The 26,059-nt window shown below is 46.6% G+C and overlaps 1 protein-coding gene across 1 annotated transcript; it reads right to left on the reverse strand.

Annotated features, from left to right (window-relative positions):
- On the reverse strand, window positions 1-24,313 carry LOC122435077 (glycine receptor subunit alpha-4). Its single transcript, XM_043458957.1, has 9 exons — window positions 23,797-24,313; window positions 19,362-19,492; window positions 19,019-19,086; window positions 18,145-18,368; window positions 17,936-18,018; window positions 15,764-15,904; window positions 12,695-12,909; window positions 7,072-7,221; window positions 1-920 (listed from the first exon to the last, which is right to left on the reverse strand). Exons 1-9 carry the CDS (start codon window positions 23,865-23,867, stop codon window positions 630-632), a joined length of 1,374 nt encoding a protein of 457 aa, XP_043314892.1. The 5' UTR covers window positions 23,868-24,313; the 3' UTR covers window positions 1-629.
- Window positions 24,314-26,059: the final 1,746 nt, after the last annotated feature.

The raw sequence follows: 26,059 nt of genomic DNA on the forward strand, positions 1-26,059 counted from the left end.
AGTGTTGAGGTTCCAAGGAAACTTGAAGACCTCTCTGTTGGGTTGTATAGCAACGCCTTACCCCAGTGTAACCGATGACTGTTCAATCTCACTGAGTAGTGGGGAATCTGTCCCCTTGCCTTCCTCCCAGGGTCAAGGAAATCTGACTAAGTCACACAGGGCAGCACTTGTGGATGGGAAAGATTCCTGTTTGACCCATGGTTGGAGGGATAGAGGGCATGGTAAAGGTCAGACTCTGGGTAGGAGGTGGCAGGGGAAAGATTGGTGCAGATTAAGATGATAAATGCCAGAATCTAGTAGCAGTGTTCTGAATATCCTCTACCAGAGAACTGAAAAACAGAGAAGCTCCAGTCAGGGTTATCCTGGCCACAAGAACATAGCCAAACCTTACTTTCATGAGAAATGGAATAGTATGGAGAAAATCTGGATGAAGATAGGTGAGCCATCTTTCTAAGTACAGCCACCATTGGCACCATGCATTGTAGCTCCACATAGCTTTGGGATTGGCTGTTGAAGTTCTGAGTGAGAGATCAGGAAGGAGCTGTCCAAGCCCTTGATGGAATCTACTGGAGAGGGAAAGCCCACAAGGAGAAAGCAGGAAGCCAACAACTGGACTCTTAAGCTCCTATTCATAGTGCCTGGTGGATATCTTCTGACCGTAGCACTTTATAGACAACCCAGTAGAAGATGTTGAAGATGAGGAAAGTGAAAGGGAAGACAGCTCGGGAAATGGTGTCAATCCTCTTGGCCTGGTCCACGTAGAGTTTTCGCATGGTTTCTCCTTCCCTTAGAAGTGGGGCTGGAGGTTGGGGGCTATAAATGCCAGAACCTTCCATTGCACCTCCATCCCTTGCCTGCAGGCAGTGGCCCAGGCCATAGCCACGGAAATAAAAGCGACTTTCATGGATGATATCTTCCTCCTGGAATTACATGGAAGAAAAGGCAGAATTTGAGGTCACAGTTCTAAAGTAGAAGAATAGAGACCACACCACACAAATATCTCAGGCGATGCTATGCAGACAGGGTAGGTGGGTACACAGGCTCATTGCATGCTTTTTTATGGTCACAAAACTATTCACGAGATAGATGTATGCTAAGCAGCTATACGTGGTATGTATGGTCTATGTTTATGATTCCATTTGCAGATAAGCCTTGAGCTGCCTTTGTAAAATGCATAGCATCATTTAGAGCCATCTAAAACCCAGGAAAGTGCCAACTTACTGTGAGAGGCACATCTCAATGTCAAGTTATCTCTGACTGGTAATAAACAGAATAAACAGAACAATGAAACCTTTAGAAAGCACAGCTGGGATAGTTAGACTTGGAAACTTGACTTTAATGACTTCCAAAAGCTGCAGAATTATTTCTCCTTGTACAAAGTATCTTTAAAAAAATGTTTATCTCTGAAAATTCCAAAAGTTTTAAATAACCTAGTGGGTTATCCGAATTAGGATAAAGCTGATTACGCTCTTGCAGATGTGTGTGCTTCTAGGGTAACATTTATTACCCAATACACATTCCATTCATGTGCAGTACATGAATTCTGATGAGCACATTAACACTGAAGAGGTAAATTTTATCTAAGCATTAAGTAATGTATCAGACTATACAAAGTTCATTTGTCCAATAAAAATGACAACTGACAACCTTAAGTAGCTACAACACAGCTGGGAGTCAGGAGGTAAGGCCAGAAAGATACGTGGATAGAGACCTAGAGAGAGATGGAGAGGGAGAAAGAGAGGAAAAAGAGAGAGAACCAAAGCCCCCAAGTGATCAATAGAACTTTACTCATATAAGAGTCTTTCAGGGCCTAACTCAGAGCCTATTTATTGTTGGTTTCTATACAACCCCAACCTGCCCCATTTTGTCTCCTTCTAAAGGACACACTCTGCCATCACAAGTGGTGGTTCACAACCTGGAAATTAGACATAGGACAGGTAAGTATATACCACAACCTAGGAATACTTCATTCAAAGATGATTATAATTTTTTAAAGTATCAATGTTTATAGCAGTAAAAGCTTCAGCTATGTAAGAAATAACCTCTTGTGGGATGGTACCAACTATCTTCTCAGTTTGCCCAGAACTGAGGTCTTCCTGATACTTAGGACTTTCAGTACTAAACAGAATAAGGTACATGTATATATTGAATGGATGTGACAGATATACATAAAATGTAGATAAAGTAGATTTTACACATGCTATGCAGTTAGAAGGACATCATAGGATCTTTATCATGGGACCTCTATAATTATAGTAACCCATTTAAAAGTGGCTTTGTCAGTGAGATGTTGGTGTGGTTGGTCCCATTAATCCTTGATTATGACAGCACTAGAAGGCCTAGCCTGTCACTGGGCATCAGAGGTGGACAAGCTCAGGTCAGAGATTTGTCAACAGATCCTATCTCTTTCTCTACCTGCTGTAGGCTCATACGTGGGAAAGGACGTCAGTCTGGCTCACCGCTGTGTCCCCAGTGCCTAGCACAGAGCTGGCATCTGATAGGCACCCAGTAGACATTAGCTGAATGAATGAATGGACTGATGAGCCACATGTGGAATACAGGACAGGGAATGGCTTTGTTCTCATGAAGCCAGCATCCTCTCAGGATCTCAAACTGAAGAGTCTACTCAGAAGAGAATCTTAGCTACAGAGTGCCTGGCAGAAAAAATGACTGTTTCTTGCCCCACCTCTGCACAATGGCCTGAGGCCCCTTAGAAAGAATGGCATTGTTGGCATAGGGAAAGGTCTCTCTAAGTCTGCCCACCAGAGAGCCTTGCTACCCAATCCTTGATTTTGCCAGCCTCTGTGAAGAGAGTTGTACATGTGTGCATGCATGTTAAGTCAGTTCCATCATTCCTGACTCTTTGCAACCCCATGGACTGTAGCCCACCAGGCTCCTCTGTCCCTGGGATTCTCTAGGTAAGAATACTGGAGTGGGTAGCCATTCCCTTCTCCAGGGGATCTTCTCCTCCCAGGGCTTGAACCCGCATTTCCTGTGACTACTGCATAGCAGGTGGATTCTTTACCCCTGAGCCATCAGAGAAGCCCTGTACCTGTGTAGGCCAGAGGCAATTCACCCTTGTGGTGGTGCTTTGACCCTGAGTTGTGATAGGGAGACCTCAGCTCTGTTGTCTAAGTTCTTTATACAACCTGTCACCATAGGCCTTGGCTCACCTCACCTGTATTCTGTAGTTCATTTTCACACTGTTTCTTCATGACAGCTTGTGCTGGATCCATTTTACAGATTGAGAACCAGAGGTAAACAAAATAACTCCCAAGTAAGTGAAAAATGTCCCTTGAACTGCAAGGAGATCAAACCAGTCAATCCTAAAGGAAATCAGTCCAGAATATTCATTGGAAGGACTGATGCTGAAGCTGATATTCCAATACTTTGGCCACCTGATGCAACGAACTGACTCCTTGGAAAAGACCCTGATGCTGGGAAAGATTGAAGGCATGAGGAGAGGGCGACAACAGAGGATGAGAAGGTTGGATGGCATCACTGACTCGATGGACATGAGTTTGAGTAAGCTCCAGGAGTTGGTGATGGACAGGGAAGCCTAGTGTGCTGCAGTCCATGGGATCGCAAAGAGTCAGACATGACTGAACAACTGAACTAAAGTGAAAAATGAGGGAGTAAATAAAATGAAGTTTTCTTTTGCTTTCTAGTTCAGAGTCCCTCAGACTCCCTGTTCCCCATTGCTCATCCTAATCTCTGTAGGTATACAGCTAGAGGATACAAGCATGGAATATATTTGTTTGCAAAAAGCTCTGAAAGAGAAAGTTAAATCCAACTTTTGCTATTTCTGTTTCTATATATCTAATTATTTACCCTTTTCTCCAATCACAGTAAACCTAAACAGAATTATTTGGAACTATTTTTCAAGCTGGAAAAAGCTGTTTCTCACAGGAGAGAAAAAACACGGCCAATAGTATGTCACCCTGGGCTCTTAAAAAAAATTTTTTTTAAACATATTGTACCACTTGTAGTTGAGGTAGCAAAGATGAGTGGACTAAAATTAAAGGGTGAGGGTCCTGAATTTGGGTACTGCTTATTTAGGCCAAATTCAGAGGGGTGTGTGTGTGTGTGTGTGTGTGTGTGTGTGTGTGTGTGTTGGGGAGGGATAATGGAGAGCTAAACTCCACTTTGTGGCTTTCATGCTTCCCAGGTGGTTCTAGTGGTAAAGAATCTGCCTCCCAGGGCAGGAGACACAAGAGACATGGTTGAGTTCCTGGGTCAGAAAGATCCCCCTGGAGAAGGAAACGGCAACCCACTCCAGTATTCTTGCCTGGGAAATCCCACGGACAGAAGAGCCTGGCAGGCTACAGTCTACAGAGTTGCAAAGAGTTGGACATGACTAAGCACACTAAGCATTCTTGTGGCTTCCATGGCTGTTGAAATGGAGCATTTTTGTGGCAGGTATCTATAGGGGATGAGGGCTGGGGAACTAGAGAGGAAAGATATTCCAAAATCAAGTGGGGATGGGAATGCACAGTGTGGGAGATGAGGTGTGAAGATGGGAAGGATGGATTGATATTGAGTGATGTATATTGAAGTGAAGAGAGGAGACTGGAGAATGGGGAAGGGTCCTGGGAGATGGAAAGAGGCAAGCAGGGTTTTCGGACCAAGTTCCTGAGAGGATTGGGCAGTATTTTAAATTTCTTCCATTTCTCAAGCTATTCTGTTGATAATGGTAAGGCTTTTTCCTCTGTCTATCTTGAAAGAGAGCCCTTGCCAATAAGTCTGCAAAGATTGGCAGATTGGTTTCTGTGGCTGCTGTGTCCAGAACCTAGTGCCAGGGCCTGATGAGGTTATAAAAAATGAGAAACAGACCCTTCTGTGTGAGGCTTCTAGACTAGCTAGGAAGACAAAGCAGAAATGTCTAGGAAAAAAAAATAAGCTATCTTAGACTGTAACATGGAAGGAGACCACTACAAAGTGCAAATGGATGGTTGAGATTTGGGATTTGAGAAGAACAGGATGAAGTCTGGAGCTTGGTGAACAGCTGGCTGACTTCTAGAATACTCCTAACTTGCTCTTGGCTAAGGGATCCTTGAAAATCATATGGAGTCTCTCTCTCCCTTAAGAGGGCTCCTCTCAGGCTGAAAATCGCTTCTCTAGCTGGAATAGCAGGGTCCAGAGAGAGGTTCTAAAAATGGATCAACCCTGTATCAACTTTTTCAGCCTGCTCAGTGACCTCCAGGATTCAGCTACATTACTTCTGGGATAGCAATGACTGTAGGAAACTCAAAAAGGGACAGAACTAATGATACAGTTAATGGTTTTCAGGTTTTATCTACATTAATCAAAAGCCTGGGCCACTTTGAGGCAGGATCCAGGTGCCTAAGCAGGGCCCAGGCTGCTGTTGTAACTATGTAATAATTGAGCACTGATTGTGACAGGATTCATTATGTCAGGATCACCCGGTATATGACCAGGAGGGGATAGGCTGCGGGGAGTTGGAGGTTGGAGAGGTGCAGGGAAGGAGGTGGGACAAGTGTCACCCTGGAGTATCTCTACAGCAACCACAGCAGTCTTCTGTTACCAGGACACCTGTAGAGGCAATTTAGCTGGGAAAAGAAGTCTGGAATGGGTTGGCAGACTGTTCTTTTCTAAGGTAAGCATGGAGAAGGCACCAAGATTAAAACCCTTATAAAGATAAGATTTGGGTACCTGTGGGCAGGTTTGACACAGCTAAAGAGGTGGGAGCAGTTAACTTACAAAAGGGTGCACCTACTTTTCTTGCCCTTCTGCCAAGTCCATATGTTCTTCCCCTGAGCCTCTGCCTAGGATAGGAAAGGCTTTTAGGACTTTTGATAGGTCCTAATCCAGGAGGTACAGTTGTGGATCACTCCACTAGAGGGCGTGTTTCCCAGACCGCAACTCAAGGACTGAAGCCGGGAAAAAATGGATGAATTCCGACCAACCACTAGATGAGACAGGAACCCTGCCCTCAGCAGAAAGGGACCTTAGCAAGGAACATGAAATCCCGGAGGTAGCTTTTGAGATATTTTTAGTGCAGACATATTGTAAGGGTACTCCAGGAGCAGCTGAAACGGGAGGTGGGGCTGTTAGGAAGAGAGAAGAACCTTAGTGTTAGAGTGGCCCCAACAAGCTAGAGCCAGTTTGCTTAGCTAGATCATTGTTTTCTTTCCCCACCCAGAGATCATATGTGCTTTAGTGCCTCCAGATTAGGCAGTAAACAGGGAGTTGGAGCTCAGGATAGGCCAGAATTTTGTGTGTCTGATGATTAAGTGCCCCTTATGTAGCTCAGCAAAGGCTTTTAGTTTTGCTCATAATTGGGCACTTCCTTCTGTGACAGTGGCCCAGGCACTTCTTTTGTTATGACAGTGTACCTAGCACCTATCATCTGGGCGATGGGGTGGTGGGGGGCGGGGGGGGGGGGGGGGCAGGGGAGGATGCACTGCCTCTGTTGTCATGAGGACAAGATCCCTACTTTGCTTCCCCAGGTGATCACAAACAAGAATGAGAGAAAATAACAACTCATGCCTAAAAAATCTGATGCACCCAATGGAGACCAAGGTGAAGAAATGAAAGAGCCAGAAGATGCAAGTGGTAGTGTTTCAATTCCAGCTTAGTTATGGGGATCCTTTTATAATGCTCCTCTAGAAAGGCACCAATGCCTGACTTGAATTCTTAACCACCAGTCAGTATACGACAACCTGGGGTACCTTCCTTCTGGGTGGGAGGAGAGTCAGGAGCAACCACTACTAATTCTCAAAGCAATCTCGTGGTAAGTCAGTCGATGAGGTTCTAATATTGGCTAATATATTTGCAGTGCTTACTATGCAGGGGAATCTTCCCATGCTGTTAATTTACTCTGTTAGACTGCCCTACAGGAATGAATGTCCCATTGGACAGATAAAGAAATGGAATCAAAAAGGTTAAAGTACTTAGCTTATTTGTGACCAGCCTGGGACTAGAATCCAGGGTTCCTGACTGCCTGTCTAGTCCTTGCAGTCTAGATTGAGTCTTGATTTGTGGGAGGAGTAGTAGAAAGGAAGCAGTCCAAAGGAGAAAGGAAGTGGGCTCCTCCCTAGTTATGCTTACCATGCGGTGGCGCCTCTGCCTTCTTCGAAGTCGAATGAATTCCTTATGCTGACGAGAGACAAAATTGACAGCAGCGTACTCCAGCAGGGCAGCGAACACAAATAGCAGGCACACGGCCATCCAGATGTCGATTGCCTTCACGTAGGACACCTGCAACATCCATCAATGGAAGAGTCAACCTTCCTCAAGTTCTTTCATGGCCACTGCCGTGGATTACCAGCCTGCATCAACTGCCTGCTATTCTGCAGCTTTATCCTGAATTTCTTCTCGTGTTTAAAGAAGCTTTCCTTGATATGTCCCATTATCTGAAGGACTATGTCAAAAAGATCAGACTTGACCGATCTGCTTCACCCCTCTGCCCTCTTCACCCTCCACTTCCATCTACTTTTCCTCCCTATACTTCTTTTCCTTCCTTTATTTCTCCTTTTTGAACTTCTGCTTCTGCTTCGTATTATCCTTTTCATTCTTATCCTCTTCTGATTCTTTTCTTTGAATAAAAAGCAATGAATATGAATGCTGGATTTCTTTGCCTTCTGTTCTCTCCTAGAGTAACACAGCTGTGGTGGTAATTGGGCAGGGTGTGTTATTCCCAAGTGAGACATATGAGGACATTCGAGGCCTAGAAGGGAAAAGTCAGCCAAGATTACCCAGTGAGAAGATGGCACTAGGGCTTAGGGATTCTGGGCATCAATTCAGCGATGCTGCGAATTACCTAGGTTGCAGTCTCAATACCAGACTATGAGTTCCCTCCTTTCCTTCCTCCATGTCTATTCTTCCTTTGACCCTATGATTTTTCCCTGCCATTCTTTGCAAGAGACCCTGGTGAGGATTTGAAATGAGTGGAGAGCAGGGGCCTCATCTCTCACAATGAAGAGCAGGACAGGGTAGGGATCCCAATGGGGTGCACCATCCACCCCCTGCTATGGATGTTTCTGTCATTTCAAGAATGCTGGCTTCTGCCTATCCAGTCTCTAGTGGTCTCCTCTACTACCTGCCTTGGTAGCTTTCAGGTACCATCAGCCCTCTGTATCCATGGGTTCTGCATTTGAGGATACAGAGGAAACATACGGGACTTGAGCATCTGCAGCTTTGGGTATCTGTAAGGAATCCTGGAAGCAATCCCCCAGGGGCACTTGAGAGATAACTGTACTTTTCTCTCCCATTTCCTTTGTGAAGATTAAGTGCTCACTTCTCTTGAAACAGGATTGTGGCTGGGTGGGACCAGAGGGGACCAGAGGGCAGAGGGAACGAGAGGGGACCAGAGGGCAGAATTCAGGTTTATGAAGTCCTTCCACTTCCTCAATCAGATCACCTTCTTACAAAGTTTTGAGTAGCTAAGCTCACCTTATGGGGTTCCCCAGCAGGAGTAGGATTTATAATAGGCAACTTCTTTCACCAGCCTCTGCTATGTTGGACACTGAGGATGCTGCACACTCCTGGTAAGGAGCGGGTCTCACAAGATAAAACTTCCACCTCCACAGCTCTTAATCAGGGCTGACCCCCACACCCATTTCCCCGTCCCTCCCCCCACCAGGGGCATTTCAAAATGTCTGGAGACATTTTTGGTCACACAATTTTAGGATGGTGCTGGCAACTGTCTTCTAAAGGCCAGGGATGCTGCTAATATCCTACAGTGCACAGGACACCACCCCTCCCCCTGCCAACCCACACAACAAAGAAAAATGATCTCACCCAAAATGATTATAGTGCTAAGATGGAGAAACTCTGCTCTATTTCTTTTAGGGTAATTCTATTGAGATGATAGTGGTGGGTTGCTAGGCAACCCTGATTAAGCATCCCTTGGTGTTTCCACTTTGCCACCTACAAAGAGGGCCTCCTATTTCATTTACCATCTCCCAGTCCCACTGTGCCCCCAGGGATGTTAAGAAAGTGCTAGGAAAAACCACAGTGAGATAATGACAGGGGAGGTCCACGAAGGGCTTTGGACCATCAAAAGAAAAAGGACACCTTAAGAAGCAGGAAGAAAGTCTTGTTAACAATAAGTGTCAACAATGCACCTTAAATATCTCTGGAAATCATCCACTCACTATCCTGGCTCATCTGAAGGATTGCAACAGCTTCCTAAACAATCTCCCTGCATCTCTGCTGGCCATTTCCAATCTGTTCTTCAAACAACAGCCATAATTTTGTTTTCAAAATGGAAGTTTGATCATATCATTCCTCTGCTTACAACCCTTCGGTGGTTCTCCACTATCTTTCTGATACAGTCAGTGCTCCCCTTGGCATGACACCTAGCCCCTGCCTACTTCTTTCAGCTATACTGTGTCCCTTGCAATCTATGACCCTGCCATGCTGATCAATTTCAGTTGTCTCCCAAGGGGATCATCTCTTTGTGTGTATCTCTCCTTCATCTTGATGATCTTTACTTAAATGTCTACTTTAGATACCATATCCTCTAAGAAGTCTTCCCTAATCATCCCAGTCTGGGTTGATTGCCCCGACTGGATGTGCCCAGGTTACCTACACCTGAGCATCCATCAAATATACCTGGCTCTTTCCTTCACTAGATTGTAAGCTCTTCAGTGGCAAGGACTATTTCTATCATGTTTGCTCCAGTGCCTAGCTAAGAGCCTGGCACATAGTATCTTTTGAATTAATGAATAGGTGGGTGGTGTATTTGTCTCTGCTGGTTCTGTTTGCCCTCTTAGCCTTCTTTGTTACTACCTGCCCCAGGAGCTGTGGGCCATTTAGATGACAGGATTTTGAAAGAATTGGGTCCCTCCTCCCTGCTGAAACTTTAGGTCTAATCTGTCAGTCTCTAGTAAGAACTTCCATTTAACCCTCCATTATACACTGAACCAACTGGAAGTTGTATAGATCAAGAACCTGGCAAAGAAACAATGATGGGTGCCTTTAGGAGCCCTAGCCCTCATAAAGGCAAAGAAAGAGCAACTTCCAGTAGCATGGGAAGTGGCCATCCCAGTTGAGTTCCCTTACAAAGTGAGCCTCGGCTGCTCTCATCCTGGACACTAGAATAGCATTGGGGGTGAGATTGCTGTTGGCTTTCAAAAGCCCCTGATCTGGCCCCACATTTTTCCTTGGGGCTCGCATGAAATCTAAAGTTGCGCAAACTCAAGAGTGAGCAGAAACTCTCTGACTTAGTCCCTTGCTCTATGGGGCTGGCCAATGAAACTTTTTAGTTCAGGGTCTATGCCTGTGTATTTTGCTATTGGCCAATGAGGCCAAGAAAAGGTCATCAACATAGAGAACAGACTTATCGTTGCCAAAAGGGAGGTGGTGGGGTAGGGAAGAACTGGGAGTTTGGGATTAGTGGATACAAACGGGTATATATAGCATGGATAAACAACAAGATCCTACTGTATAGCACAGGGAACTATATTTAATATCCTGTGATAAACCATAATGGAAAAGAATAGAAGAAAGAATGTCTATATATGTATAACCTAGTCACTTTGCTGTACAGTGGAGATTGGCACAACATTGTAAATCTATCTATCTATCTATCTATAAAGAAAAGGTCATCAAAATCTGATGAGAAGTTACCAAATACCACACCCCTCCCCCAAACCAAACAAAACCAAACAATCCTCCAGTAAAGTCCATTCTTTCTATGTGAGAAAACAGAATGATTCCCGGGAGCAGATGGATGGTGTTTGCTCACAGGAGGGGACTTGAGAAAGGAGTTCTCTCAGCAAGAATAAGGCATAAACTGAAGCAACTCCCTGAGTTAGAGGAGAATTTCCTTGTATGGCAGCAGCAATAAACTAGGGCAAGGGTTCTTAGGTCTGAACTACTTTTCTTCCTCTGGTCTTCATGCAAGGCCACTACTACAGCCTCACCTGGCCCTGAAGCCTTCACCTAAGCCCAGTTTGCCTCTCAGAGCCTCTTCAATATGCTTGTCATTTAGAAAACACATTTACAGGCCTACCTCAGAGATGTTATGGGTTTGATTCCAGATCACTACAATAAAGCAAATCGCACAAATCTTTTGGTTTCCCAGTGCATGTAAAAGTTACATTTACAATACACTGTAGTCTAGTAAGTGTGCAATAGCATTATGTCTAAAAAAACTATATGTATATCTTAATTTAAAAATACTTTATTGCTAAAAAGATGCTAGCCATTATCTGACAACTCAGGGTTGCCACAAACCTTCAATTTGTGGGAAAAAAAAGCAGATCTGCAAAGCACAATAAAATGAAGTGCAATAAAATGAGGTAAGCTTGTATAGGAAATTATCTCTGACAACTTTCCATGTGACACGATCCTAATCTCAGCTTTGTCACTGTCTGTCCCTAGAGGAACTTAGGATCATCTCAAAGGTTTCCTGGTGATTCAAAAATAATTGAGAATACTACCAGCTGCTTTAGGCCTAGGTCCACTACCCAGTCCTTTCCACCTAGACCCCTGATAATTATAACAATAACTAACAATTATTGAGTGGTTATTATGTGCCAAACACCATTCTCTGTGTTAATACATTATCTTATATATTTCTTGCAATAACCCTATGGAAGAGGTAATATTCCCATGTTACAGGTGAGGAGACTGAGCAGGAATTTACCTGAGATCACCATTAGTAAATGATGAGGCTGGGACTTCAATAAAAATCTACCTGTCTCAAAAAAAAAAAAAAAATTCCTGTCTCTAATCTCCTACTCTTAACAACTATTGCCCCACCCCCCCAGTATATAGGAAATTTGTAAATTCAGTCTGAGTATCCAGATCACCCCCTGTTTAAGTCCCCAGTAAAAGTCTTCTTAGGAATAAACACTGGGAGATATGAGATCACAGGGCCTGGTTTCCAACAAAACAGAGCAAGAGGGAATATATTCACTATAAGAGCCATAAAAACTGTGTTGTTTTTGCTTTTCATTATTTCTCCATGGCATAGTATAGTACCTGGTACACAGCATGTGCTCAATAAATATTTACTGAATGAATGAATTAGCTTGCTCCCTGATCGTCTCAGAGCCTTGCTGACTTTAAGGACATTGAGGTGATGACCTCTAAATTCTGTACATTAAGACATGAGGCAGGGAAAACCTGGGTCCAGTCCCATCAGCATAAATCTCTCTGTGTAATCAAAATATCACCTGGCCCTAGAAAATCTGAGTCCACTGACTTTAATTGCTATTTGCTGCCTCAAAGTTTTCTCACCCCCAAAGAAGGGACATAGTCTCTAGAGCTCTTTGTGATAGTATCTGATTTCTGACATGGCGAGAAACAGACATCAGTTTAAAATCCTTGTATTTCTTTGATTGTTCCTTGTGAAGCATGACCTTGAGAAAGTCATTCTATCTCTCTGGGCTGTAATACCCTCATCTGTGCCATGAGGCAATGGGGCTTTCTACTTGCTGAGGGTCTTTTGATCTTGGACATGCTAGTATTTCCTGATGAAAGTCAAAGTCAGCACTGTCTACTCATTCCCTAGCCAGACAGCATCTGCAACCCCAGTCTCCACACTGTTTTTAATGTTATTAGCAGTGTGTTCCAGGGGAAGAGAATGCAGGACACCTGCTCTTGCTTGATGGCTCTTCTCTACTTTAAATCCAAGGAAAATAGTCAGTGGGAGGAATGGGGGAATGAATGGTAAATGGGGAGCTCTGTGGCAAGCAAGGTCCCTGGCATGTCTCTTCACCTTAGGCAAAGAGGCCCTGGAGCCAGAGCTCTGAGTTGTCATGGTGAGCACAGTGGTGATGCCTAGGCCCACTCGGGCAGGGGCAGCATCCATGTTGATCCAGAAGGAGACCCAGGACAGGATGACGATGAGTAGGCTGGGGATATACATCTGAATCAGATAGTAGCCCATCTGTCGTTCCAGGTGAAACTTTACCTCGATGCAGGTGAATTTCCCTGCAAGGAAAGAGGTGAGGTGTCAGGCCGCAGGTCCCCAGCCAGCAGCTGAAACTGAGAGGCAGGAGTTGGGCAGCTAAGCTGGGTCAATAATTGAGCCTATCAAAATGGTCCCAGGGAGTACCAGATGTATGTTTTGATGAAGCTCTCAGAGCAGCCAAAAGGGACCTTACCTCTTGCTCCAAGCACTTTAGTTGCCAGCAGAAGGCCTTCCCATGACAGTATGAAAGAGGATTAAGAGTGGGAGGGCTCCAAAACCAGGCTGGATGGATTTGACTCCTGAGCTTCCGTCCATTGTGTGACCTCAGGTGAAACACCGAAGCTTTTAAAGCTTCAGTTTCCTTGTCTATAAACTAGAATACCAACAATATCCATTCCATCACTGGGCAATTGTAGGAATTAAGTTAGATGATGCATTTGAGGTGTTGAACACTTAGGCAGCTGGTACTGTTCTTATGATTAACAAAGCGATGAGCCTAGACTCCACTCCAATCTCAGCATCCTTGCTGGTGTTTGCTGGGACCCCCTGAAGCTCTCCAGCAATGATTCACTGAGATAAACACTGCCTGTGTCTTAAGCGAGTAAGAAGAGCTGGATAGCAAATATCTGGAGACAATGTCCAACAGAGACCAGCTCTGGATGGTGGGCAGCGAGTTCCCAGACAGCATTGGGCAGCAGTGTTCTATTCCACCAACAAAAAGCGTGTTGGCCCTGGGCACATGTACCAATACTCTCCTCCTCTGCCAGTCACCTTCACTTTACCCTGCTTCCCACGCCCCAAGGCTAAGAAAACACTAGCTCAGAGCTTCCCCTGGTAGTAGATGCTTAGGATAACCAAGGCAAAAAGCAGGGAATGTGTATATTTTTCTTTTATTGTGGCCCAGTCTTGCTCTTAGCAGGCCTGTCTGATTCCTCAAGGTTAGTGATTTCATCAATGACTGACTAAGACTTTGTCATGTGTGTGATGCTGTGATCTCCCAGTGTTGCCTGAGTCCATCTCACTTCATCCCACTCCAGGCTTCTAGCCATGAAGTGTTTTTGGTATTCATATTTTCTTTCCGATGATAGCGGTTTTGTTTTCATTGACATAATTAACACTTGTCTAGCATAGAAAAAATGTGAAAGGTAGAGAGGGAATAATAATATTCATAAACTGACATTTATCAAGTCCCTACTAAGTGCCCTGACTTTATATAGTTTATCTCATTTAAATTCCATAGCAACTCTTTGGGGCAGGTAAAATTATTATTTCCCGTTTTACAGGTAGGGATACTGAAGTTCAAAGAGATTAAGTTATGTTTCTTGAGTGTTCCCAACTAGTAAATAGTGTGGCCAGAATTCAAACTCAGCTCTATCTGATTCCAAAGTTCTTGCTCTTATCACACTGCTTCAGAAACACTTGGTACTATTTCCTTCCAGGATTTTTTTTTCCCTTCCAGGATCTTTAAACAAATGCTTTTGGTTTGTATCTTTCACCACAATAGAATCATTCTGTGTATACAACTTTGAATCTTAACCTTTTCCACTTGTATTTTCCAATGTTGATGTAAGTGCCTTGCAAGCATCCTTTTAAACCTCTGGATAATATCCCAGCAAGCAGATATGCTATGTAATTTATTTAACTTCTGCCCTATCAGTAGATATTAAGAGCAGTTCTGAGTTTTTGCTAGTATAAACAGTGACCCAGGAGCCCTCTTGGGGTGTAAAGTCAATATGATTTTTTGGAATATTTCCTTAAAATAAATTCCAAGGAGTGGAATTCCTGGATCAACAGGTAGGGAAAAAATTTAGATTCCAAACTAAAGTTTCTCAGTGTGCACCCTGGACCACCTGCATCAGAATCCTCAGGATTTGTGTTCAAATGCAGATTTCTGGGCATCACTCAAAGCACATGTAATCAGAATCTCTTAGAGGTAGAACCCAGGAATCAATATTTTAACAGGCTCCCCAGGGAAATATGATGCACACCAAAGTTTGAAAACTATCAGTCTATATACAAATTGCCAGTTTTTTTTTTCCTGAAAAAGTTTACACCAATTTCCACTCCCACCAGCATTTTCTAAGTTCAATGACTCATTCCTCTCCCCAACTACCTGCACCCCCACATACACAAACACATATTCATAGGCTTGCACCCAAAGCATATCAGCACACCATTGGAGGAACCCAGGATCTCCCTTCTTCAGGTTGTGGCCCCTATCTCAGCGTCATAGCTCTTCACAACAGCCAAATGGTCAGTGGAAATGAGGAACCTGCAGCGATTAGGGAAGCTGCAAAAGGAAGGTGCTCAAGCTGGAAAAGCAGCCACTCTTCATTTCCCGACCCAGTTTTCACACCTGGGAAACCAAGTCAATTCATGAGACTTGGGCACTGGAGATAGTGGCAGTGGGTGTGGACAGTAAGCCAGCTGGTGCCCTGAATTCTGTTCTCTCCTGGTTCAATGTAGTCATTTAATACTCCCAGATGTAGAAATTCCTCACTTTCCACATGAAGTTGGCCCCAGGACAGGTGGAACACTCCTGCCACTCACTGACAACAGGCTCATTTGTTCTGCAGCATGTGATAGGGACAAGAATATGGGCTTTGGTGGTAGAACATGGGCTTTGAATTTGAAATCAGTCATTTACTAACTGTGGAACTTGGATAACTGATTCAATTTCTTAGAACCTCAGTCTTTTCTTTCTGAGAAATGGGGCTGATCACCGCTACCATAATGAGATAAAACATATGAGAAACTTCACATGCCATCGGGCACAGATTGGACCTTCAATAGAGGCCAGCTGCTTTGCCCCTTTTCCTCCCATCTGGAGGCCCTTCATGCAGCCCACAGCCAGTAAGATCCTAGGTTTTTTACCTGTGTTGTAGTGCTTGGTACAATAGCCTAGATCCTTCTCATCCCGCAAGATAAACTGAGGCAGAGTCAACCCCTCGGCCACTTGGACAGCAGGAGCATCTTCCAGCCACTCAAACATGAGGTCATTCATGGTGTAGCCAACTGAAAGTGAAAGAGATGGCAGAGGGCTGCAGAGTGTGGGTGTTGGTTGGGGGTAGGGAGAGGGTTAGAACTGGCAGGAAAGAACAGATGAGGAATAAGGCCTGGGTTTTAGTAGGTTTATCATGCTCATCTGGGAAAGAAAAACCGTTCTGAAGAGGGTGCTTGATCAATTGCTTCATGTGCCTAGCCTAAGTGGGTAAATCAGAAAGATTTCAGATTCCTCTTTTCAAGCATTAGAAAGTCCCAAAGAGAAATCATTCTGGCAGACCTAGAAAGCACATCAAAAGGCTTGGAAAGATGTCAAGGAACCCAGCTGGGAACCTCCTGCCCCATCTCAAACCCAGGGGAGTAAGCATGTGTACTGACCACATACCTTGAGCTGAGCCAGCCTTGGAGCTGGGGCTTCTGCCACCTCACTCCAGAGAGGAGAGAGCTATTTATACCCTGCCAGCCATGCATGGGCCAATGTGCATGCCACAGACTCCTAGCCAGGGCCCTGAATTGGGGCAAAGTGAGAGCTAACATCAAAAGTGCCAAGTTGCTCATGGAGAGCTAGAATTTCGTGAAGGCTCTTGCCACATAGATGACTATATTCACAGGTTGGGTAGAAATGGGAGCAGAAACACCAAGGCTCACAGATGTTCAGTGTAGGGCCTTGGCCCAGAGTAGCTTTGTGACTTTAGGCAAGTCACTTCCCCTTCTCTAAAATATTCCACTTACATTTCAGAGGAGGTAATGAGGACTTGGATGTGAAGGTGGTTTATGAACTCTAAAAAGCGGACCACATAGGACAAATTCTATCGATCACTATTGTTATATGTTAGAAACAGATTGACAAGACTTTTCTGAGGATCAAATGCATAACTCCTGATCTTGCAGTCTCACTTGCCCAGGAAATGGCAAAGAAATGGACATGGGCGATGTCCAGCCTTGTCATCCTTTAGCTTCTCTGTACTTGGGACAGCCCCTGCAGGCTGTCACCCCATGCCCTTGGTAGCCTTTGGCTGACCTTGGTACCCTTGGCACTGTCCTATGCTTAGAACTGTCCTCTCTCACCTCTCTGTAAAAGTAATCTGTACACACTGCTATATGTAAAATAGATAAACAACAAGGGCCTACTGGATAGCACAGGTAAATATATTCAATATCTTTTAATAACCTATCATGGAAAAGAATCTGGAAAATAATACATATATAAGGGAATCACTTTGCTGTACACCTGAAACTAACAAAACATGGTAAATCAACTATGTGCTGTGCTGTGCTTAGCCACTCAGTCATGTCCGACTCTCCGCAACCCCATGGACTGTAGCCCACCAGGCTCCTCTGTCCATTCTCCAGGCAAGTATACTGGAGTGGGTTGCCATGTCCTCTGCCAGGGGATCTTTCCAACCCAGGGATCAAACTCAGATCTCCTGCATTGCAGGTGGATTCTTTATTGTCTGAGCCACCAGGGAAGCCCAAGAATACTGGGCTAGCCTATCCCTTTTCCAGGGGATCTTCCCAACCCAGGAATTGAATTGAGGTCTCCTGCATTGCAGGTGGACCCTTTACCAGCTGAGCTACCAGGGAAGTCCAAATCAACTATATTTCAATAAAAAAATTGCCTATGTTCACAAAGAATCAGGGTTCAAAGACTGCCCATCCCTGCCAACTCTGGATTTGCATAGGCATCTTGAATATGTTAACTCAAAGGAAGTAAAGATAGAATTACTGCAGGCACTGTGAGAGGGAACATATCTCTGGACACAGGAGGTACTCCTCAAATGGCCCTCCACATCCAGCCCAAGCACACTGGTATATAAGGTTGGTACCTTATTCCCTGCAAATAGCGAGGGAATGGAAAAGCACATTAGACTGGGTGTTCAGGAACTCTGGCTTCTAGTCTTACCTGGGCAAAGAGCTGACTATGTATGCTTGGGGAAGTCTGTCACCACTCTGGGCTGCCCTTCTCCTGTCTGGAATATCACCGCATGGGGTTGCCTAGTTGGTATCTCAGGCATCACTCCGTGACTTTCTAGGGACACTTACAGCTCTCCAGCTGCATCGTGCAGGTCTGGATGTCCATGGGGAAGTTCTTGAGGTCCATCGGACAGGACAAAATGAGAGTCAGCCTGGCAGGGACAGGAAGAAAGAAGCCAGGCTGGCTGAGTGGGGCTCAGCACAGCACAGGGACCTTCCCCCCAGCCCTCAGCCTCTGCCCCTTGCCCCGAGTTCTCCTGGTCATCTACCAGCTGCACCTGATGCTGTAGAGCACGTTTCCATTCTTGAAGATGCGCAGCAACTTGTTGTCTGTGGTCACCTCATGGAAATTGGCCCCTTTCTCATTGGCAAAGAACAGGTCTGGCTTCCAGATCAAGTCCAGCATGGAGGGATCGAGGTCCAGCGAGTCATCAGGATATTCTCGGTAGGCCAGGCGTGGGTCGTTCCACTGCTGTCGCAAGAAGACATTCACCCGGTAGTCCTGGGAGAGGGCAGAGATGGGCCCATAAGAGGCAGTGTTATTGTAGGGACTAGCAAGCCTACCTGAACAGGAGGGCCATGAGGAGGAAAATGCTGGGAACACATCTCAGGGGCAGTGGGCATTTTTCACTGGAGAAGGAGCCTGCCTTGGGCTGATATGGCAAAGATGGGAAGGGAAAAGGCATTTATTAAGCTCTTACTATGTGCCTGAGTCTTTGCTAAGTGCTTTCTTCATATGCATCATCTTATTTAAATCTCACCTCAACCCTGAGAGGAGAGTGCCGTTATGATTCCCATTTTACAGATGAGGAAACTGAGACAAAGAGAGGTTTAAGTAAAACTGCCTAGAGTCATACAACTATTAGATGGTAGAATCTGAGATTGAATGCAGGCTTTTCTGATTAAAAGCCTGTGCTAGTCATCAAGCTATCTTCCAAACTCGACCATCTGCTGCTTAGGCTAGCCTGCCTTTAGCCACAAAAACCCTGGGCTGGGGAAAGATAAACTCCTAGTGACCACCTTTGGACATCCCATGGCTTTAGCCATGATCCTGAAACAGGGAGAGGACGGCAGAGGAAAGACTGGCTTGCTATCTGGTGGGCTTTTCCCATTCACACTAGAGAGGAAGTGGGGGGCACGGAGATGCTTTACCATGGTAGTCTCAGTGATGGAGCCAAAACTGTTGATGAAGATATTGCAGGTCACATTCACAGGTGGGCCTAAGGGTAGCAAAACACAGCCATATTGGTAGAGCATTCCAGGAATCTGGGAGAAGATTCCAAGACTGCCTCTCTGAGCTGGAGGCCAGGGCCCTGCTGGGAGAAGGCAGTGCCTGGCACATAGACCCAGGGTGATGGGGTGGGGATGCTCCTTCTAAGCTGTGAGTGCTAGACCTGTTCCCCAGCCTCCTGGCTCTAAGGTAGGCAATGGGGGTGGCTCAGTGTCCCCAAAGTGAGTGGGGAGGGGGAGGGTTTGTAGGATGAATACTTCTTACCTTTAAAATTAGGCCGAATCCTGGCATCATACCCAGATGTTCGCCCCATAAGCTTGTCCAGGAAATCAGAGGGGGACATGGGCTGGGACCCCTTGGTCCCAGGTTTGACTTCCTCTTTTGCCAAGGCCACCCTGGACAGGAGAGAGAGTTAATCACTGAGATCAGTTGTGTGTGCATGTGTGCTAGGTTGCTTCCATCGTGTCCAACTCTTTGTGACCCCATGGACTCTAGCCTGGGGCTTCTCTGGTGGCTAAGCAGTAAAAGAATCCACTTGCAATGCAGAAGACGTGGGTTTGATCCCTGGGTCGGGAAGATCCCCTGGAGGAGGGCATGGCAATCCATTCTAGTATTCTTGCTGGGAAAATCTCATTAACAGAGGAGACTGGTGGGCTATGGTCCATGGGGTTGCAAAGAGTTGGACATGACTGAGCACACACAGACTGTAGTCTGCCAGGCTCCTCTGTCCATGGGATTCTCCAGGCAAGAAAACTGGAGTGGGTTGTCCTGCCCTCCTCCAGGGGATCTTCCTGACCCAGGGATTGAACCCACATCTCTTATGTCTCCTGCACTGGCAGGCAGGTTATTTACCACCAGCACCACCTAAGAAGCTGGAGATCAGTTATATTCTACCTTTATTACAGATCCTTCACTTTCCTGTTCCCACCCCACTTTGGCTGGTCTCCATATCAGTGAGGAGATTAGGAGATGGGTTTCTGCATGTCCACTTGCAAATGAGAAGAACAGAAACAGCCGTAAGCCAACACAACAGCTCACTAGTCAGTCCTAGACAATTGCTTTCACATATATTAGATCTTTTTGCTCTCACAACGCTCATGTGACGGGGGCAAAAACTGTTACTTCCATTTTACAAGTGAGAAAACTCTTCCAAAGAAGGAGTGATCTGTGGAACTGTAAATCAGTGCAGCCACTGTGAAAAACAGTATGGAGTTTCCTCAAAATATTAAAAGTAGAACTATCATATGATCCAGCAATTCTACCTGTGGGTATTTTTCCCTAAGGAAACAAAATTACTGTGTTAAAGAGATATTTGCACCTCTCCCATGTTCATAGCAGCATTCTTTGCAATATCTAAGACATGGAAAGCACCCAAGTGTCCATCAACAGATGAATGAATAAAGAAAATGTGATATATACATACACACACACAGTGGAATATTACTCAGTCATAAAAAAGAAGGAAAATTCTGCCATTTGCAGCAACGTGGACAGACTTGGAAAGCATTATGCTAAGTCAAATAAGTCAGATGGAGACAAATGCTGTATGATCTCAGATATAAACATGGAATCTAATACATAAATAATAGATAGATGGATAGATAGATAGATCAATCAACTAACTAACCAAGAGAAGAATGACTTGCCCAAAGTCTCACAGCTGAGGCCTTATCCAGTGTTCTCTTTCTGACAGTGTCTTGAACACATTCAAACATGAATGACAGAATTCATGTGGCTGCAGCAACACTTTGTACATCTGGCCTAGCCAAGGATGGAAAGGGCTCAAGGGCAAGTGACATCCCTAAGAGTTGGTTTCAGTTGTTTGGCCTTCATGCTGATCTCTCAGGGGCTAGGACTCAGCTTCTGGAGAGGGCAGTTTAGCTTCTGGAGAGGGCAGTTTGGCTTCTGCTCCAGCAAGAAGCTACATTCTGAGCTGGACCTCGGTTCAGTCGGCTGCAGGCAGATGAACTTGCCTTTGCAATAACATAGGCAGGAAAAAGCAGGGCTCTAGGAGCAAGGGAAAGACTCCCAGTAAAGAAGCCATGCTGCGAAGGTCAACTCCTGTCTTATCTCCCTAAGAGCTTCATTTCAAGGAAGGGGCCAGGGTGCTTTGGCCTGGCCTAGAGGCCAGCCCTCTTCTCCCCTGACAGGTTTTCCTCTAAGGGGAGCAAAGTTTCTCCCATATGCCTGCTTGTCTGCTTACCAGCCAATAGCTAGACCAGGGACCAGGAATTCAGCAAGGGCTTGAGGGCAGGGGTGGAACTGAAGCTAGACTCCTGGCTGGGCCCTGTGCCTCCTGCTCCACCCTGCCGTCATCACTAGAGCCAGCTCCCCTGTGCTGGGATGTAAGGTGACTGCTCTCCTGCGTCTGAGTCTCCTTTGAGCCAGTGTGCTCCTCTTTCCCAGTAAATCTGTGTACCTGCCAGTGATTGATACAGTAATAAAAGTAGCTGAGGCACCATGCTAAACACTTTATCAGAGTTCTCACATCAGTCCTCTCAATAAGTACCATTATTATCCTCCTTTTATAGGTGAGGAGTGCAAGAAGGAGCAATTTGTTCACGATCATACAGTTTCTAAATGGTAAAGCCAAGATTCCCACCCAGAGCTCTTGACTTCAAAACTAAGCCTATCCACAGAGGTAAAGAACAGACTTTTGGACTCAGTGGGAGAAGGAGAGGGTGGGATGATTTGAGGGAATAGTATTGAAACATATATATTACCATATGTAAAATAACCAGTGGGAGTTTGATACGTGACATGGAACCCAAAGCTGGTCTTCTGTGACAACCTGAAGGTGTGGGGTGGGGAGGGAGGTGAGAGGGTGTTTAGGAGGGAGGGGACACATGTATACCTATGGTTGATTCATGTTGATGTATGGCAAAAACTATCACAATATTGTAAAGTAATTATCCTCCAGTTAAAATAAATTAATTAATTAGAAAAAAACTAAGTCTATCTACTACAGTATTGAGATATGAGCAGCCCCAGGCAGGCTGCCGAGGAACCAGAGTTGGGGAAGGTCAGTGGCAGCCTCACTCTGACCCCTAGAGTCCTGCCTTCTCGGATCCCAAGAGCAAGAGGAAGCTCTTACCCTGGGAACAGAGGCCACCTTGGCCCTGAGCAGGGGTTGCCAGAGCAGGTGGCTTAAGCATGCTCTGAAAATCCAAGGAGGCGCTGGTGCAAGCAGAAGTCGTCCGTGGCTTCACCATGGGATGTCCACACTGGCCAGGTGCTGCTGCTGGCCATGTGCTGTCTGCTCCCCGCCCCCAGGGAGGCCACGTGGGCCTGAGTGTGGGCCCCCAGGGAGGCCACATGGACCTGAGTGTGGAGCAGCCAGACCCTTGCCACCGTCCTCAGCTCCACTCTCATGTCATCTCTCCCACTGGCCCCAGCCCCAGGACCCTGGGACTGGCTGTGAACTCAGCTGTCTTGGGTCCCAACCCCCGTGGCAGCCCATCTTTTCCAAGGCTACCTCATTTGTGGACCTGAGAGCAGAGTCACAGTGTGTAGACTCTCCTTTCTCCCATTCACTCCTGGAAAGTTCTAAACACCGGTAGGACTCAGGAGGTTCCAGAGCTGGAAATCTTTCTCATGGAAGGCCCTTGGATGGGGTAGAGGGGAGAACGCCAATTCTGTTATTGGGTGCCCAAGTGACCTTGGTCAGGTCACCTGCCCTCTCTAGGCCTCAGTTTCCATAAGTTCAATGAAGGACTTGGACTCAAGGCTTCCTAAGGTCTCACTTTGCTCTAATCACCAAGAGGGCTTTGCTGCCATCAAAGCCTGGGCCTTGGTGTAATTTCCCCTGCACCAGGGCCAGCAAATGCCAGTTGGGTGTCCCCTTCTGCCTGCATCCTCATATCAGCTCCAGTTGAGCTGCCATTGCTATACTACTTTGGGCTCCTTTTCACTCTGAAGAAGTTTATTTGCTCCCTGCCAATGCCACTGCATCCCTGCCTGCCTGCCCACTCATGTGTCTGGCAGCACATGAGAAGGAGGCTCCTCAGGGGCAAGTAATCCTGGGGTGCTCCCTGAATGAAGAGGAGGATGGTATTGCGGTGGCACTCACCCACCTCCACCTTGGGAGGCACTCTTCTGACCAGCGCAGCCCAGGGCACAGCCATCTTTCCTCCAGCATCCCCTGTCCACCTAGCTTCCCCTGTTCACCTAGACTTCCCCCCAGCCCCCAAAGCCCAGGAAATGATGGCCACATAGTACCACTCCAGGGAGCAGCCAGGTGTCCCTTGGGCAGGGTAGGGAGAGTGCAGAGGGCCCAGCTTTGATCAGCCCGGCTTTATCCTAATGTGGTTTGGGGAAAATCCTGGCTCGTTGTAACCTTTTGGGTGAGCAGCTGGCAGAGGTTGGTGTTATTTTTAAGGATGAGGAGCATGTGGTCAAGTTGGGAGGGAGATAGGGTTGGAGGGCAGGACAGATGGCTTCTGTTCAGGGGCTCACTCCCTAGCCCCTACCCTGACCCAGGAAGCTCTTACCCATGCAGAAGCCTTCCCATCACCTCTGGGGCTTTGACATCCTTCACAAAAGGCTCTTGGGATCTCAGTGGAGATGGGTGAGTCCGCTTCTGGAGCCATCCTATCCGTGGGCTTTTGGCAAACTTCAAGGAAACTCTGCCAGAGCCCCAGTTGCCCCCCTCCCCAGCCCGTGTTTGCATGCATCTCCTTCTTACCCCCACTCAGCTCACCTGAGGAGGACCTGCCCTGGCAGGGTCCAGAGGAGAAGGAAAGAGAGGGTTGCTGGATTGAGAGTTGTCATCCTGTGGGGACCCTGGAGTCCTTTTCTCAGCCTGGCTGCCAAGGTGAGAGGGGATACCCTGGGCAGGAACGCCGAAAGTACGGATCCTTCTTCCTGCTCAGGCAGCTCTCGCCTGAGGGGTCCGGGCTAGGAGTGGCGTGCTCCCTCCCCTCTTCTCTCTTCTTTGCCCCGTCCCTCTCAGTCAGGGGGCCAGAACTATCACCCTGGAAGTGATCCTGACACAGATAACCACTGGCTCCTGCTCGAGCTCGCCTGGGGCTCCGGAGGGCCTCAGCCTGCCTGCCTGCCTGCCGGGGTGCTGAAGGAGATTCTTTTTGGGAAGCAATCACTCTCTAAACCCCGGAGAGTCTTGGAGGAGAGGGGGGAGGGAGACTGTATGAAGATGTTTCCCTCCCTCCCACCTCCCCCTGAGATGCACCCTCCAGAAAGCAGCAATTTAAAGGCACAGGCGCCGGCAGCTGGAGTCGGTTTGGAGCGAGTCCGTGTGTTGTGTGCCGGGGAGGAGCTTGGGCTGCCGCTGCAGCCTGGAGAGGGGCCGGAGGTGCTCTGTCCAGCTTCTAACTCTCTGGCTGGAGGAGTGCCTGCAAGCTGCCTTGCTTCCCCCACCTCCCCAGCAGTTTCCCTTTTAGCCTGGAGCCAAGCGGGGGACAAACTCTAAAGTCTTAATGATTTTTGTAAGGGGGAGAAACGACCTGAGAGGGTTTAGGCAGAGCCACTGGGTATTCTCCAGGTGACAGTTTCAGGGCTGAGAGGAAGGAAGAAGGAGGAGGGGGAGGGCAGGGGCAGCTTTTCCTCAACTGTCTGGATATAAGACAGGGGGATGAATGATGCACAGGAATTTGGGAGTCTTCTTCCTATGTCTGCCTGCCTATCAGTCAGTCTGTCTGTTTGCCTACTTGCTCCATCTCCTTCATCCTTATAGTTGCACATCCTCTTTCCTGCCTACTTACCTCCCTCAGGTCATCTCTGCTGAGCTTGGGGGCTCTCTGTAGCTTTCTGGAACCCCCCTTTCCCCAGACTGGCTAGGCTGTGAGGAGGAATAGGGCACAAGCTGGGGCAGGGCAAGCCTGGCATAGAGCAGGCTTTGTAAGCTTTGGAAGAGTCAAAGGAACCAAGAGCAATGACCTGACAACCCCAAAGCTTAGGATGGAGGGGAGAGCTGGGGAGGGTGGACCACCCACCCCTCCTTGCTTCTCATTTGCTTACAGAGTACAGCTGCTTGAACAACTCTTTTCCCGTCAACCCTTCCCCAAACTTGCTCAGCACCACCTGAACCGCTCTGGTCTAGGACATCTCTGAGTGCCTCACTCACTATCCCTTTCTCTCTCGCTTTTCTCTACTTTCTTCCTCCCTCTCTTTCTGAAGCTTTCCTTCATCTATACTCCCTCCATCTACCTCACTGTTTCTTTTCTGTGTCTCACCTTCTAGGTCTGTCTCCCCCCTTCTTTCACCCTCGCTTTCTCTCCATCCCCGTTTGTTTTCTATCTCAACTTCCCATTATCTCCATTTTCTCACTCTCTCCTTTTAAGCTGTGGCCATGAGAAGCCAAATGTTTTCATGTTTTCTTCAGTGGAAACTCTCACAACAGCTCTTCTGAGTTCTTGAGGGTGTGCTGGGTGGGGGGCGAGGTGGGTGCCACTTTCTTAGGGTCAATACCTGAGCCCCACCAGAGAGGGATGTGTGGAGACTGCGAGCTCTTCTAAGGGATCCATCAGCTACTTAGAGGGATTAAAGACAAGGCCACAATGAGTAGAACTTGTGCTGCATCTCCTTTGTGGCTGTGTTATTATTAAAGAAGAGGAATTTTTAAACCACCAATGAAAAGGAAAGAAGAGGATTGTAAAGATTACACACTGAAATGTTGATGGGGGAGCTGGGCTTTTGAAATTGGGACTGGAAACATTATAAGCCTCCAATCATGCCTATATGGCCAGTAAATACAAAATACAAAGTATTAATTTTCCTAAAAACATCTTTAGTGGCTCTTTCACCTGCTTACCCTCCCGCCTTGATTTCTCTAAGCATCACAACCCCCAGTCCTTGGCTGGGAACCAAGCCTTACAGCACCTCTCAGGGCCGAGCTCCATGCTAGGATGCTAAGGGGGAATGGGAAGCAGAGGCACTTGATTCTTTGTTTAACTCACTCCCTCTGACAAGCCTGATCGTGTCATTTCCCCTGCCTCAACTGTTCC

Source organism: Cervus canadensis, chromosome X (genome assembly GCF_019320065.1).
Source record: "Cervus canadensis isolate Bull #8, Minnesota chromosome X, ASM1932006v1, whole genome shotgun sequence".
NCBI classification, from domain to species: Eukaryota; Metazoa; Chordata; class Mammalia; order Artiodactyla; family Cervidae; genus Cervus; species Cervus canadensis.